Raw genomic sequence first — 14,594 nt, 5'->3', positions numbered from 1 at the left:
TAGAGTTTAGTCTTTTTCCAGTAGTTTCAAGAGGCCAAAAACAAAGAGCCAAAAACGTGCCTTCAGAGACACATGCGCACACACGGATACACACACGCACAACTACCCGCTCTGTCCCTCTTCTCCCACTCTGTCCCTTCTGTGTCTTGTCTGCTTTGTATCTACAAAACTCAAACGTCTGAGCGAATAAGGATAATAGACAGTAGCCCCAGTACCACTGTCACTGACCTTGCTGATTGCTTTCATGCTTGACAGAGTCTTTTTATTTCTGCTTCGTCGTCCGTTGTTCTCGAGCACAATGCCGTGCACATGTTGCGGCCAGTGAACTGCAATAGAGGTTGACACCGATTACACTTATTGATTCGTAGCGGCAACAATTATGAGACTGTCAGCCCCCGGATTTTCCTTGTGCAATTTATAAAATTTATAGTGAAGTCTCAGTGATTTTCCTGTGGAGGAGGGCAACAAGTCCTCCAGCTCACACGACGAACTGCGTCGCATGTGGTAAAAACGACAACATCGACCGCTTTCCTAAAATAGAACCTCTACCAGTGACGGGAGGTCACGCCACAAATACTTTTTTAGCCTCAGAGCATTGTGGGCCTTTATTTGCATTACCAACCCATGGTTTAGAGCTTGTAAAGGTAAATAGCAGCGCTGTGTGAATGTGTGTGAATGAGCTCTTTGTGTGGTCTATATGACTAGAAAAGCGCTATATAATTACAGTTCATTTAACTGGTGCTGACTGGTCTGGTCGTTTCTTGGTAAAGGACAGTCTCGTAGAGGGGATATGTATGTATGAATGAAATGCCTGTCACGAAGGGAAGGTTTTCAAAATGAAATGGCATATACAAACAGTGATGCTCTGCAGGTTTGGCATCAGTGCATTCGCATTTGAGTCGCAGTCCAATTTCTTGGATATCTACATTCTGGGGGTGTTTTTTTCCATACTGGAAACTACTTATATGTTGCCACAGCAATATTTCACTGTGAAATGTATTTGAATGCTTTATATTCTAATATATCTAAAGATCAGCTTTTATATTTATATATAGTTTTTTTTCCTTCCTCCTATCATCAGTTATTGTGGACCTCAGAGTGCTTCATCTGTGTCGACTCCTCCATATTTTGTGTGGCATACTATTTATCAAACTTTTTACCTACAGGCAAGGTGACGTGCAATGAAAGATCGGAGCAGATGTCTGACACTTCCTCTGAGACTGATGTTAAAATGTTTCAGTGGGTAAACGACTGCAGCGTAAGATGACTGACTCCCAGGTCTCATTTAAGATAACACATTTGTGTTATTCGTAAACGCTCAGGTATTCCGTGCTTTAAGCTTTAGGCTTGGTATGATTTGCACTTTGAGGACTCTTTGATTGTAAGTGAGAAGCTCTAACCTTGTTTTGAACCTGCAAGTATAACTGTAATATGTCGCACAAGCCCAAGGTTTACACATTTACATCAGTTGATGCACTGTGGCTAGTAAGAAATAATAAAATGTTTTTGTAAATGATTGCACGGTGGTACAGTGGTTAGCACTCTAGTGTTCTAAGTTTGAATCTGGGGTTCGGATAATGGACAGGTGGAAGGATAATGCGTGAACAGGAGATGGGAGGATGGAGTGAGCACGAGGGATGTGCAGATGTCAGGGAAGGAGAAGTGACGGACATATCACTGATGGTGACACCCCCCCCCCCCCCACCCATCATCAGGTGTCAGTATGGTCATATATGAGGTCAAACGCTACTGACAGACACTCCAGTGCGTCAGAGGGGTTCAGGGGAGTGGAGGACACCGTCAATATTCCCTCGTGCACAAGTCTCTCTGTCTATAAACCACTCTCTTTCTGTTTGGCCCCTCCACCCTTTTGTCCATGTCCAACCTCACTTGTCCTCTTTCACACACATCCACCTCCCTTCTACCGCCGTCTCTCCAACACGTCTCAGACGCCGTCAATCACTCAACAACACATTTTCCGACATACACGTCAATCCTGTCTTATATTTATCTCTTCCATTCAACTTCATTTACCTCCAAGAAGGTGAAAGAAAGTGCCTATAAATCTGGCCCAGGGGCCCCTTGGGGTTGAAGGAGAAAGGATGGGATGTTTTACCTCCTCCTCTTCCTTTTTTTTTTTTTTTTTTACAGACCTTCTACTACCTTCGTCTAACTAAATCCCTCCCTCCCTCCCTCCGTCTGGTTTTCACCTCTCAACAACGTCACAGTCAGAAGTGGGGCTATACATGGGAAAACAAACTGCTAAATAAAATGTTGCCTCACATACAAACAACCCCAGTGTGAACATAATACTCTCGCTCTGTATTACAGTTTACAGTGTGCAGGCACACACGCACATAGTCTTAGATAGAAACAGGCAGATATACTGTATGGGGTTATATAAATATATATAAATACATATATATATATATATATATATATATATATATATATATATATATATATATATATATATATGTGTATGTGCTGCATTTGCAGTTTCACACCCATACAGTATACTGCACTTAACATACTTAGAGGTAAAGTGCACAGTAGAAAAACACACATGAATGATTTAGCTCACTGTACAGTTGTTGCAGTTTTATGAGATTCCACGCCCACTTAAACACTCGAAAAGAGCTGAATAAGATACTTTAGGATCAGGCTCAGACTCACAGATAAAAACAAACTGACCCTAGTGGTTTTACGCTCATATAAAGTAAGTAAAGATTATTTAGCACCTTTCACAGAGTGAAGTCACAACAGAGGCTGGCACAAAGAAATAAAAGAGGCAATTGACAACTTTTGTGCCCCCTTGTGGTTCCAGGTGGTATTACTGTTTGGTCACTGTCGTTAAAAACGCTGCAGTAGTCGGGATGCAGGTTCGTTCCCTCAGAGCTCCTGAGGAAGACGTCGACACCACTTTGGAGATGACGGAGGAGAAGGAAGACGTGTGGTCACTGAAGCTTTCAACTTCGTTTTCTTGGTTCCCAGCGTTACCTAGCAGCAGCCTCAGCACCGCTGCTTACTCAATGCCAGCGGGCTGGCTACTAGGCAAAGCAGAAAACAACCGTAAGAATCCCAATTTGAACAGATGACCTCGAGTTAAACGTCCGATAGCACCGATCAGTAGGCTGGTTGTGTTACTTCCTGATCTAGTGGAAAGAAGACGAGCTTTCTTCCCGGAGTGAATTCCCCGTCCCACACTATCAAGTTGGTAAAATACTTACTTCTAGGTGCTGAATTGGAACTCGTGTATTTGGAGCCAGTAGCGTTTGACAGATAAGACGTGTAAACGTCAGCATGGGCTACATCATTTTACCAATGTCAGAAATGTTTAATCAGCTGTTTATATATTATGGGGCTTGTTTAGTTTTCAAATAGATAGATAATAAATAGATGGCTTACAAAAAGCCAAAGCCAATTAAACATGATTACATGTGTAAAGATATATATGTTCAAATATTGAAAGGTAAAGCTAACTACATTAAATTGGAGGACCCCGATTACAATTTAATAAAATGCTTAATAAATAAATAAATTGCTAATAAACTTGTGGGATTTATGAGAGAAGAAACCAGCAAGGATGCAATAGTGAGCACGCTATAGGAAAAGACTGTCACAGGAGGCAAAATCTTTTTTTCAGTTGCATATATCATATGTAGATTAGTAATAAGTCCATGATTTGTACCAGATAGATCAATCATGCGGCATCTAACACAAAAGAAACCCTCAGAATCCTCAGCAGCTGCAATAATCCAAACAATAGTCTTATGAATTTCTAATCGCAGTAGGATGTGCCTGCCTCGAGCATCAGTAGCCTCAAAGCCACACACACACACACACACAAACAGATTTCCTGAATAGACTGGGGATGCATCTTGACATGTGATGGCTTTTTACTTGCTGCAGATTGACAGTGTTTGTCTATAACTGAAGGTCGTGGTAAGATCCTTTCACTCGCGTCGCAGTGAACCACCCACTGCTGCCACAGGAGCCGACGAAGAAAATTTAAAAAAAATAAATATACACACACATATATATATATATATATATATATATATATATATATATATATTGTTTTGCTCTGTTCTGGTTCTACCTTGTTTTGGAGCTCACACAGTGATAAAGCTGTGTGTAGTGTTCTCACAGCCTCGTCATCCACAAAAACCCTGATGGCAGGCTTCGTATCACACACTCCCTGTTTGATGTCGGACGCCTGCTGTGCCCTTTCAAAGTAAGAAATGTGATGATTATTTTTGACAATGAGCTAATTTTTTTGTAGCGCGCTGAGCTGCTGACTCCCTCTCTGGCCCTGGGACGTGATATTTGGAGTCATCACTTGTGTAATCAGCTTTTGAAATGGGTTTCCACTGCTTGGGTTGTGCTTTGACTGCACTGACTAAGCTTTGATTCTGCGCGCGGAGGACAGTTTTAATCTCGGGGGGGACCTTTTGCTTTGGCTAACCCTCGGCAGGACAGCGAACAACGATGATTTCCCCAAAAAGGTCCGACTATATCTTTGATGTAACCTCCCAAACTTTCACAGATGCCCTGAAATCCGGACCTTTTCCTGCACTTTCCCTGCCAATGTTCGCAAATGTTGCACGGGAAGTTTTTGGTGTCGCCTACATTTATATTCATAGCCAAGCTCCTTCATGTGACAGTGCAGAGCAATTAGCCCCTGAAGAGGCAGGCAGGGCTTATACTGCCAGGCTGATGAGTTCTCCTCCTGCCCTGTGCTCAGCACAGCATCTCCTCTGAGAAGTGCTCGATCAGCTCCGCCGGGAGGCTGCATATATATACACGGGGGGGGGGGGGGCCCGCGGAGGATGGATCGTGCCATTCAAAGGGGAAGGCAAAGTGATGTTGGTGACGATCCACGGCGAGGCGGCTAGAAGCCGAGGCTGCGGCGGAGTGTGTTGTTTCTCGCGCTCGGCTTGTGTGTAACTGTGTGCGTCTGTGCGCCTTTGTCCGTGCGTGGCCTGCACGTCGCTGTGCACGTCGCGATATTGACTACCTTGCGTCGACCCTTGTCCGAGCAAAGAGGCCTTTGTGTGCCTCGTGTCTCGCAAAAACCCGCGCGTGCCGCCCACCGCGGACCTCCGCGGCGAGGTCCCTTCGGGTAAATCCCAGGTCGCTGCCGAAAATGCAACAGCTCCCTGGAACCGAGTTTTCACGCGCCGCCTCGCGCCACTTTATATAGAGCCGTGTGTGTTTTTATCGGAGATGCGGCAGTCTTGTGAAAAAAAAGCCTCGGAACAATCTCAGCGCCAGCTAATCAGCACCTCCATCTCGCACATCGTGGGATCAGGAGAAGGAGAGAGAGAGAGGAGAGAGAGAGAGAGAGAGAGAGGGTGAGGGTAAAGGAGAGATCAGCCGCTGGCGAAGGTGTGAGCGAGCCGCCGGCTGATATGGAAAGGGGGGGCTTTTAATTATGGATGAATACATTATCAGATCAAGGCTAAGGATTTGTTCTCTCAGTGTATGTTGTTGTTTGGAGATTGATATCGGGGAACCCCAGAGACCCCTGCGAGTTCCTATGCTGGTTTACTCACAGCCAGCGAAAGGTCAGCGTTGAGAGTTTTTGCTCTACTTTTTTTTAAACGTGCTATGTAAGAGTAGCACTCTAAAAATAGACTGACGTTTGATTTTTAAACCATCTCCCATGTCCTTGGATTTAGATTATATTGTATGCTGATTTGAATTTGTGGCTCTGGCTAATATAATATGATAAAGCAATATTTATTCACTATTTGGTACAAGGCCTGATGTAAATACAGCAATGTTGTCCCCATGTTTCTCCCTCCCAACGTCTCTTGTTTTCCTGGTTCCTCTCCTCTGTCATGGCTCCTGTCTTTTTTCTCCTTAGTCATTAGTTGATGACCAAAGGCTGGCGGCCACTTCACACCTCCAACTGGGAAAGCGACGGAGAATCGCCCAAGAATAGTTCCTATACTGTAAAAACAGCCTGATCGAGATCAATATGCGGGCCCCGCTCGGGGGAAATTCAAGAGTGCTTTAAATTTGAACAGGCAGGACAAACTAATAGAGCCAATTGCTTTTGACTCGGCGGAATTACACTGTTGGGAGAAGGAAGTAAAAAAGACTAATTAAACCAGTAAATTCTCTCCATGCTTCAGCCGTCCGCCACCGCACCCCCAGCCAGGCGGTCCGGTGGTCCGACCCCGCCGACTCCAACCTCCCGCCAGCTCCCCCGGAACAGCGCTCGAGAACAGAGGCGTCCCAAAATAAAGTTACATAAACGCAATTACTTCCGCTAAGTGACAATAACAGCTGGGTTATCTCGGCGGTATTGTCTTTGCAGCCGTCTTACACCGTATGGTGTCAGCAATGTTCTCAGTCTGTCTGTCGGTAGAGCGGTGTGCAGAATAGTCTGATAGCAACAAATATATATAATAATAATAATAATAGACAGGGGACTTACCATGGTGCAAAGGTAAGATCCAGCAGGCACTTTTGTGAAGCGAGAGTGCCAGGGCTGTGACACTTAACAGCCTTAGCAGACTGACAGCAACAACAAAGCATTAAAAGTGCTTTTTTATTCCCCCCCCCACCCCCAATCTGTTGGTCTGCCAAGCTGCCCTCACTGCACTCTGCCCATGAGCAGGGTCAACTGGGGAGAGCGAGGGAGGGAGGGAAATTTTTGTGTTATGAGCATTTATGGACATGTTTTATTGTATTTATAAAGCCCATGGCTGGAAGGATTTGAACTAGGGATGTCCTGAATCCTGAATATTCCAAATGATCAAATGACCAAATGATCAGATATCGTAAGAAAAAAGAAGAAATAGTGAGAGGTGAGAAATAAAACAGCAGTATTCCATAACTCAGTCATGTGGCTGACCTTGTGTGTCGTCCTTTAGGGGAGTTGATTATTTGTTTCAGAGTTGAGTATGAGGTTTTAGATGGCTTGGTTAAGCACAGTGCATCCTGAACAATGCATTATTAATATTTTATTTTACGAGTGGGGAAAGGATTGTCTCAGATTAGTATCGGATTGGTATCGGCAGATACTAAAGGTTGCAGGATCGGTATCGGATCGGACACGAAAAAGTGGTATCGCCCAATCCCGAAATTTGAACCGTCTGAAAAACTGTTGTTTCTTTCATCAACGAAGAGATGTCCTCAGTCCAAGGTTGCTACTGATCTAATTAGTCCTCTAATTAGCAGTGGTGACATGGGGAGCCTTGACATGAAAAGAAAAAAAACTAAACAAAAAACAAGATGGCCTCTTTTGGCTACAGCTACATCAGGTAACAGAGATGACCTCTGACACACCACAGCTGCTTAAGGCCGCTATACGCTCATCTTCACCGTCATTCTGTCCATTATGCCCCGTGTCTGTCGTCCCCCCCCCCCGTCCCCCCGTCCCCCCCCCCGAAGGCTGCCTGTACTCGGTGGGTTCCCGGGAAAGACTGATACTTCATTAACAGTAATGCCCATATATTGATTTAGACTTTGAGGCTTGCAGTACGGTGCGCTGTGATGTTTGCATGAGGACAATGAGGGCTGATTAACAAAATCAAAATTGCAACTTATCTTCCATGTTTACATTATACTCTATGCTGCATGTCAAGCCCGATCCTTCAATCGAAGGACCATTCCTAATGTGAAGAATGTAAAAGAGGGATAGCATGCAGTCAAAAATCAGTACTTGTTTTTTTTTTTTTGCTTTAATTTGAATTTTGAGTTCATATTTTTGTGCGCGGCATCTGTCACACATGGCGGTGATGAATTGAAAACATATGATGTCTCACTTTGTTTTTGATTTTTTTTAGATTTTTCCCCCTTGTTGACGCCTTTCTCTGCATCATTTTTTCTTTTTATGCAGCCGCATGTGGCTGATGGTCACATTATGCATGGTGGCTGGGTTTCTATTATGTTGCACACGGGTACCGCTCTGCAAGTACATTAGGAGCACACACAAAAAAAGCTCTGTCATTCATATTGTTTGTTTAGTTTTATTGTTTTTATTCGGTTATGAAAGGGAGCGAGGGATGTTGAATCTTAAATAATTGTTAGCATTCTCACATTTATACCAGGGCGGCGACGCTAACACACACACACACACATGCGCAAACATAAACGTTCACACATGTGTTGCCTCTATTAATCTGCTGTTGTCTCTCTTTGGTCCTTGTTTAGAATCACAGTGCACACTGTGTGGTGAACCAGAAGGTGAGTGGGCCTCGCCGTACCCCCATCGTCATCCCCCGGCTTGCTGTTTGCTGTTTCTACTGCAGACACACTGTTCTTCAGTCTTCAGATCAGTAAAGCAATGGCGCAGGCCAGGTTAAATGTTCCATGAAAGGGGGGGGGGGAAAAACACCTATAAAAAGATATTGTCCTCCTGGTTTTGGTTTTATTTACTGTAAAGCATTCCGACCGCAGCCCTGCACATTTCAAACTATTGCAGGGGTCGAATGGAGTAGATCAAAAAATAAAAATGCAATTCCAGGTAACAGCCATGCTTCTGCACTTGAGGCCACCCTCACTGACCTGTCTGATAGACAGCACGAAGGCTGAAGGACACAGCTGTACGGTGCCCCCCAACCACGCTTCTGCTTCTGCTTCACATCTCATTAACTGTTATTATTTGTGTGCACACATGATTTTATGAGTGTTTGTGCACAGCATGCTCCAGATGTATTCCAATGGCCGAAAGCTGTTGAGCCCACCACTACGTCGCCATTGCTCTTCTCGCGCTGATGCCGCCCGACCCAATGCAAAGCGTTTCCATTTGTTTTCCTCACATTTCACTCCTGACACCGAAGCACATCCCTCTGCATGGGCCAACAGTGTTTGGCTGGGCTGACCGCAGTCCGCCGCTGCGTCGACAAATGTCTGTGATTGACTGACTCGGTGACAGAGTTGATTCATGATCGCGTTATACTCATTGGTCAGGCGGCCAAGTGTGGGGAGGTTTCCCCCGTTGCTCTTTCAAAAAGAAATTTGGCGATGGCGTGAACAGAACCCATCCTCGGACGGGGTTGACAGGCACATTTGTCGCTACACGTACTGACTTTTCAGAACACTTCAGTGACTTTTTTTTTTAAAGAGACACATTCAAACGAATATCGTGTCTCCTCTGCAGCAGTTTGTTTCCTACATGGTGGGAACTATTAGACATTAGTTGGAAGTGTAAAGGCAAATGACTGAATAGGTTTGACTGGATATAAAGAAATACACCACAATTGGGTCATGCAGATGCTAATTGGACTTTTGTGGTTCCACAATGGCGTCAGTTTTGCACATTGAACATGCTCGGCCCAAGCAGATACTAGGTTTTGGTTTCATCTCCTCAGCTGTGGCTCCTTATTATCACTCGGGCATTTCCTCCTTCCTATTGTAGCTGTTGTTGGGTTTCATGTGAATGTCTCCCACTACTGATAATGTTACTTAATAAAAGTAACCGGACATTGCCTTTGAATACAACAGCAGCTGGCAAATTTGGATACATTTTGCAGTAAAAAGGATAAATCTAGAAAAATCATAAAACATGTTCAGTGACCGGCTTAGAGATACGATATTTGCCCCTGGACTTAACCTTGTCCAGGAATCAGCCATGTGCCTCTGAGGCCAAATAAGCATTATTCTATGTCTCCAAAATCAATGGCGCTCTCTCTGCTTTGCTTGATTGGATTAAGACATAATCAAATTGAGCGCGATAACTGTGCGCCTGCGACCTTCCCGCTGAGATGGACAGAGAGGAGGGAGGCCTGAGGGAAGGATGGTGATGATCTGTGTGTGTGTGTGTGTTTGTGCGCGTGCTTGCATGCGTGCGTGCATGCATGCGTGGAAGTGTGTGTTTGTCTCTGTGTGGTATTTAATGTGTGCAGACGTATTTGTGGAGCTGGGAAGAAGGGAGCTTCCAAAGCACCTCCGTGATGTTTACTACATGTTGCACAGGGCATCGGGCCCAGAGCCACGGAGAAAAGCAGGTGTCCCTGAAACCTCCAAAGAAAACCAGCCCTAGAGAGAGAAGGTGTGTGTGTGTGTGTGTGTGTCCGCTTGTTTCGGATCAAATGTGTGAAGAAAGACCAGCATCTAAAAGACATGAACACTGAAATTACAAATCACAAATCTGTGATTCGGTGCCTGGAGAGATTATTTTAATGGCTACTCGATAAACACTGCAGCATTTGAAAAGTGTGTCTTTTGGTGAAACAGAAAAAAAGGGATTGTATAGAAAAAAAAGGGTTAAAGCAACAATGATTTGGTCTCCACCAACTGATTTGATTGCTTTTTTTAGCAGCTAAATGCTAATTTATTAGCACTAGGTAGTTGATTTATTCTGTCATTTAGTGCTTTGTAGAGCTGCAACAGTTAATCGATTAATCAGTTTGTAATCGATTACTAAATTAATCGCCAACTATTTTGATAATCGCTTAATTCGGTTCAAGTAGTTTCTAAGTCAAAATTCTATTCAGCTTCTTAATGGGAATATTTTGTGGTTTCTTTGCTCTTCTATGACAGTAAACTAAATATCTTTGGTGTGTGGACAAAACAAAACATCATCCTGGGGGTTTGGGGATGGTGTGCTTTCGGCAAGATTCGGGCCAGTTTTCTCTGGTCCTTTCTTGGTGGACATGCAGCAGTACTCTGGCTTGCTTGTGGCCCCAGATCTGGCAAACAGGAGCCGACCGCCCAAGTGCCATCATTCCACCCGGTGTGTGGGCCGAATGAAGGTGTTGGGTGTGGGCCAGATCTGGGCCACAGCGATTCCTGCTACGTGGGTTAGTTAGTGCAGCTTTAATTTCCTTAATGTACAAAAATAAGCAGCATTTTGTAATCTTTTTGAAAACTGGGGTTTCATATCATCACTGGGGTCTTTCCTGCAGGTAGTAACTGTCCTAAAGGAGACACAGAGAGAGAGACAGTGTGGTGGTGCGACTGCCCACATGTGCTTTTGCACATCTTGACTCCCCGTCTTTGTGCGGAATGCTACAGGGGCCACGTGTCCTTTCGGGGACCCTAACTCTCATATTTCACAATACATACATACAGCATGCAAAAAAATCCTTAGGTGTCAGCACAATATAAAATTGATACTTCGGGGGGGCTGGAAATGGAGTGTTTTTGGCAGAAACATGTTATTGCAAAGTTTGGTTGTTTTGATTAAAGCTTTACAGAGTCATTTGTCGAACTTGGTCAGCACTTGGTAGCAGGTGCCACATCATGGAGCCATATTCTCAATTGCCCTTTTCCAAGCACTTTTTTTTTTTCGCCATACAGTGCAGAATCTGAATGAGACCTTGAAATACTGAAGGCGCGGCTACTCGGTGAACATTAATGCATAACTGCTGTACAATATTTGTGTTTTGGTCATTTCTTCTGTCGTAACTCTCCATGCAGGGAGGCAGAATGTATTGTTATTATTACTTCTTTTTTCTTCCCAAATGCACCAATTACCGGTGTTCCTTGGTTTGCTGGTCGGAATTGATCTTGCGCCTCATTTGCAATGAGAAAAACAAAGACGCGGCTCCAAACACTGGAGAGAAAAACCCACCCCGTGTGGAAGCACTGTGACATGAAGTGAAACACTTTCCTGCAGCACAGAGAGGGAACGAGAGGGCTTTTTTTTCCAGGTGTGTCTGTAAACTATTATTGCTGCAGAGAGAGAAATGAGAGTCCTGAATAATAGCTATTATAGAACAAGGGCAGAGAGGACACTTTCATAGACAGGGAGCGGCCTTAAAACCAAACATTGTTGACAAAGACTAAGTCACTCGGCTCACCTTGACAAGCACTCTTGTAACTCCAAACCCACAAAACTGAAATTAGGGAGACTGATACCCAGAGAATACATAATGCCGCTGATGGAAATCAGAATAAGTGTGGCGAAGGCCTGACACATGGTGTCAGAGTCGTTTTGCATTACGCATGCGGGATGACAAAGAAGTCGGAGCTCTTTCTGTGTCAAAATGAGCGCCCTGTCCTTCGGGTCGATGGCGGTTTACTCACCGGCTGCAGGCGCAAATGAGGGAGCGAGCAATGCCGTCATAAACCGAACCTTCACCGAGACCCTGCACTTCGCTGCGAGGCAGAGAACGAAAGAAAATGGCCGAGGCAGAAGGGGTTAGACGGAGGTGAAGTGTGAGACGCGTCGGGGAGGAGACAGTGAAAGAGAGAGGAAGATGGTGAAGGGTGACTGGGCAACTTTTCCTCTCTTGAATTGAGCTTGTATGTGACTGCTGCTTGGCTGATGTTCACTACTTTACTGTAACAGACAAACCACTTTAGTTAGCGTAAGACAATGCACTGGGTTGTGTTTGCAGGCATATAGTAATCGTGACTTTGTCAGTACATCTGGACATTGTGTTGCAGTACATAGTACATTCACCTTATGAAGAAAATTAAACCTTATGACTAGGTTTAATTTTTATATTTTTCTGGCGGAATCTGGTGATAAAGTTACAAACCGCAACCAACTGAGCACCTGACGGGGGACACTTTATGGTGGCGCACCGCAAATTCCATTTTCTGGTTTCTGTCAGCGCTGGAAATTCAACGCATATGTGACGTATTCTGGACCGTTTTCTGCAACCGTATTTAACGCTGCGTTCCATTAAACCTCGTAACTCGGACCCCAGAAGTCGGGGTGGTGATTTTTTCCGACCTCCCAAGTCGCAGTGGAACCGGAACACAGCACAACACCACGTAGCAAACATGGAGACTCACACGGAGGTCGGGTCCCCCGAATGTTACTGTATTTCACTCAATCAAAGTTGACGAAAAAACATCGGATCTTTGTTGCAGGTGATTATACATGTATGGACACACAATTATGGGCAATATATTCAATTTCTGTGAATACGTTCTTCTAAATATTAAACACCGTGGCTTTAATGTTGAGTAACCTTTTGTCCTCATTATTAGGTCCAAGCAACATTTCAATTCTATCAAAACATGTTTGCCTTTTGCAAGTTATCAATAAAAATAATTTCAATGGGGAAGAGTTACAGTGGCAGGATATAGAAAAAACTTTGCAGATTGTGCCACAAACTCTACGGCAGATGGCTGTCTCTCAGTAATATTGCGGTGCAGAGACTCGTCCATATTTATTGTATGTACAGTATTCAGTGCCCTTCTAGACTATTTCCCCGGGAGGCTGTGTGGTAATATCTTGGAGTTGTAGGTAATATCATTGTGTCCTAATGCATATTCCCCCCTGTGCCCAGAAACGCTGTCCTATATTGAATTGGGAAGCATGGATTTTTAATTTTCAGGAAAAGCATTTACATCACATGTTGGCTAGACAAACAGAAAGCACGCCAGACCGCTGGCCAAGGTCAGCGTCCAATATGGAGGAGACTTGTCGGTGGCTGTGACAGGAGTACTGATGCTGTGCATTATACAACTCAAGAGAGCCTTGATGATGCACTCTGCTCCCCCCTGTAGTTTCCATGTGCACTAAATTGCTGGTTATGTCTAATTAGAGTGAATTGTGTACACTCGGTCAAACTCGTGATCACCAAAAGAAAAAAGAAAAATTAAACATTTTCATACCACCTGTGTAGTGTCCACGTCCGCGGGCTGTACAGGCTCCGGTTGGTAAACACACCACAGAAGTTGACGGCAAAGTCCACCAATGGATGTCAGTCAACCGTTGTCGGGGGATACCATCCGCCAAGGCGCGTGGAGTTTAAATATTTGTTTTCACACATTCCACTCGAAACAATTCCATCCTCTTTTGAAAAATTGTAAATAAGCACAATTGCTGTGTCAATCTGGTTTTGAATGCCCCTTAGGAAGTAAAATAAGAAGGATTTCAATTTTCCATTCGACTTTATATCACAGCCACTTAAAATTTAGCACCATACCACTCGGCGCAGTATAGAAAAAACGCCAGGGGCCTCAGTAGCTTTGACTCCTTGTTAGCGCCGCGCGCCGAAAGCCTCACAAAGCTGAAGTCTCCTGCCTTCGATTGCTCGAGTTGGCATATTCAGAGACCTCTGGCCCTTCGGCTTGACAGGTCACGGCTCTCCGCTTAAATCCTGGGCTGCGGCATTGCCGACCTTTGCCAGTAGACCTGGCTGCGCTCCACACACACGCCCCACTGCCCGCGGTCCGAGGAGCCAGGCAGCCCGACCTTGTATTCCCAGGCCTGCATGGGAGGCCAACACAATGTTTCAGGGACTTAGTGTTCGAGAGGAAAGCAAAGCAGCAGCTTTAGCTCACTGACAGCCATCTGAGAGAGAGAGAGAGAGAGAGAGGTGGGGAAAAATGTAACGCTGAAGATTGCCTGAAGCCACCCGGCGAAGTGTGATTGAGAAAAACATGCTCTTTAAACTGCAAGCACCTTTTTTTTTCCTTTTTTCCTTCACAAAGCAGCACGGGAAAAGTACAGCAGGCAGTCAATCATTATGAGCTTATCATCAAGTTACCAAAGTTGCTCTTTCAGCTTTTTTTTTGTCAAGGTGCGGACGTGCACAGGGAAGCACAATACCACCGCTGGCTGTCCCACAGCACACCTTCCCGACGCTCTCCTCCGCCGCTTTGATAGTCCTGCACTTAATGTTACCCTTCAGTACATTTGAAATGAATTTCTAATGTCCCGGGGGGGAGAC

At 44.7% G+C, this 14,594-nt stretch overlaps 1 protein-coding gene across 6 annotated transcripts in view; it reads left to right on the top strand.

The window, feature by feature from the left end:
* The window catches only part of dlgap2a (discs, large (Drosophila) homolog-associated protein 2a), a 147,803-nt gene that overhangs the window by 62,360 nt on the left and 70,849 nt on the right, over positions 1-14,594 (top strand). For 4 of the 6 annotated variants that reach the window (XM_047337762.1, XM_035610334.2, XM_035610328.2 and 1 more), the window contains exon 2: positions 8,170-8,202. The exons of the other annotated variants lie outside the window; for them this stretch is intronic. In XM_047337762.1, the coding sequence (XP_047193718.1) occupies positions 8,170-8,202 (33 nt within the window). The remainder of the gene's footprint in view (positions 1-8,169; positions 8,203-14,594) is intronic. 6 annotated transcript variants of the gene reach the window in all.

Source organism: Scophthalmus maximus, chromosome 15, assembly GCF_022379125.1.
Source record: "Scophthalmus maximus strain ysfricsl-2021 chromosome 15, ASM2237912v1, whole genome shotgun sequence".
NCBI classification, from domain to species: Eukaryota; Metazoa; Chordata; class Actinopteri; order Pleuronectiformes; family Scophthalmidae; genus Scophthalmus; species Scophthalmus maximus.
Note: the sequence above shows the minus strand (reverse complement) of the source record. Positions and strands in the feature narration are given on the sequence as shown.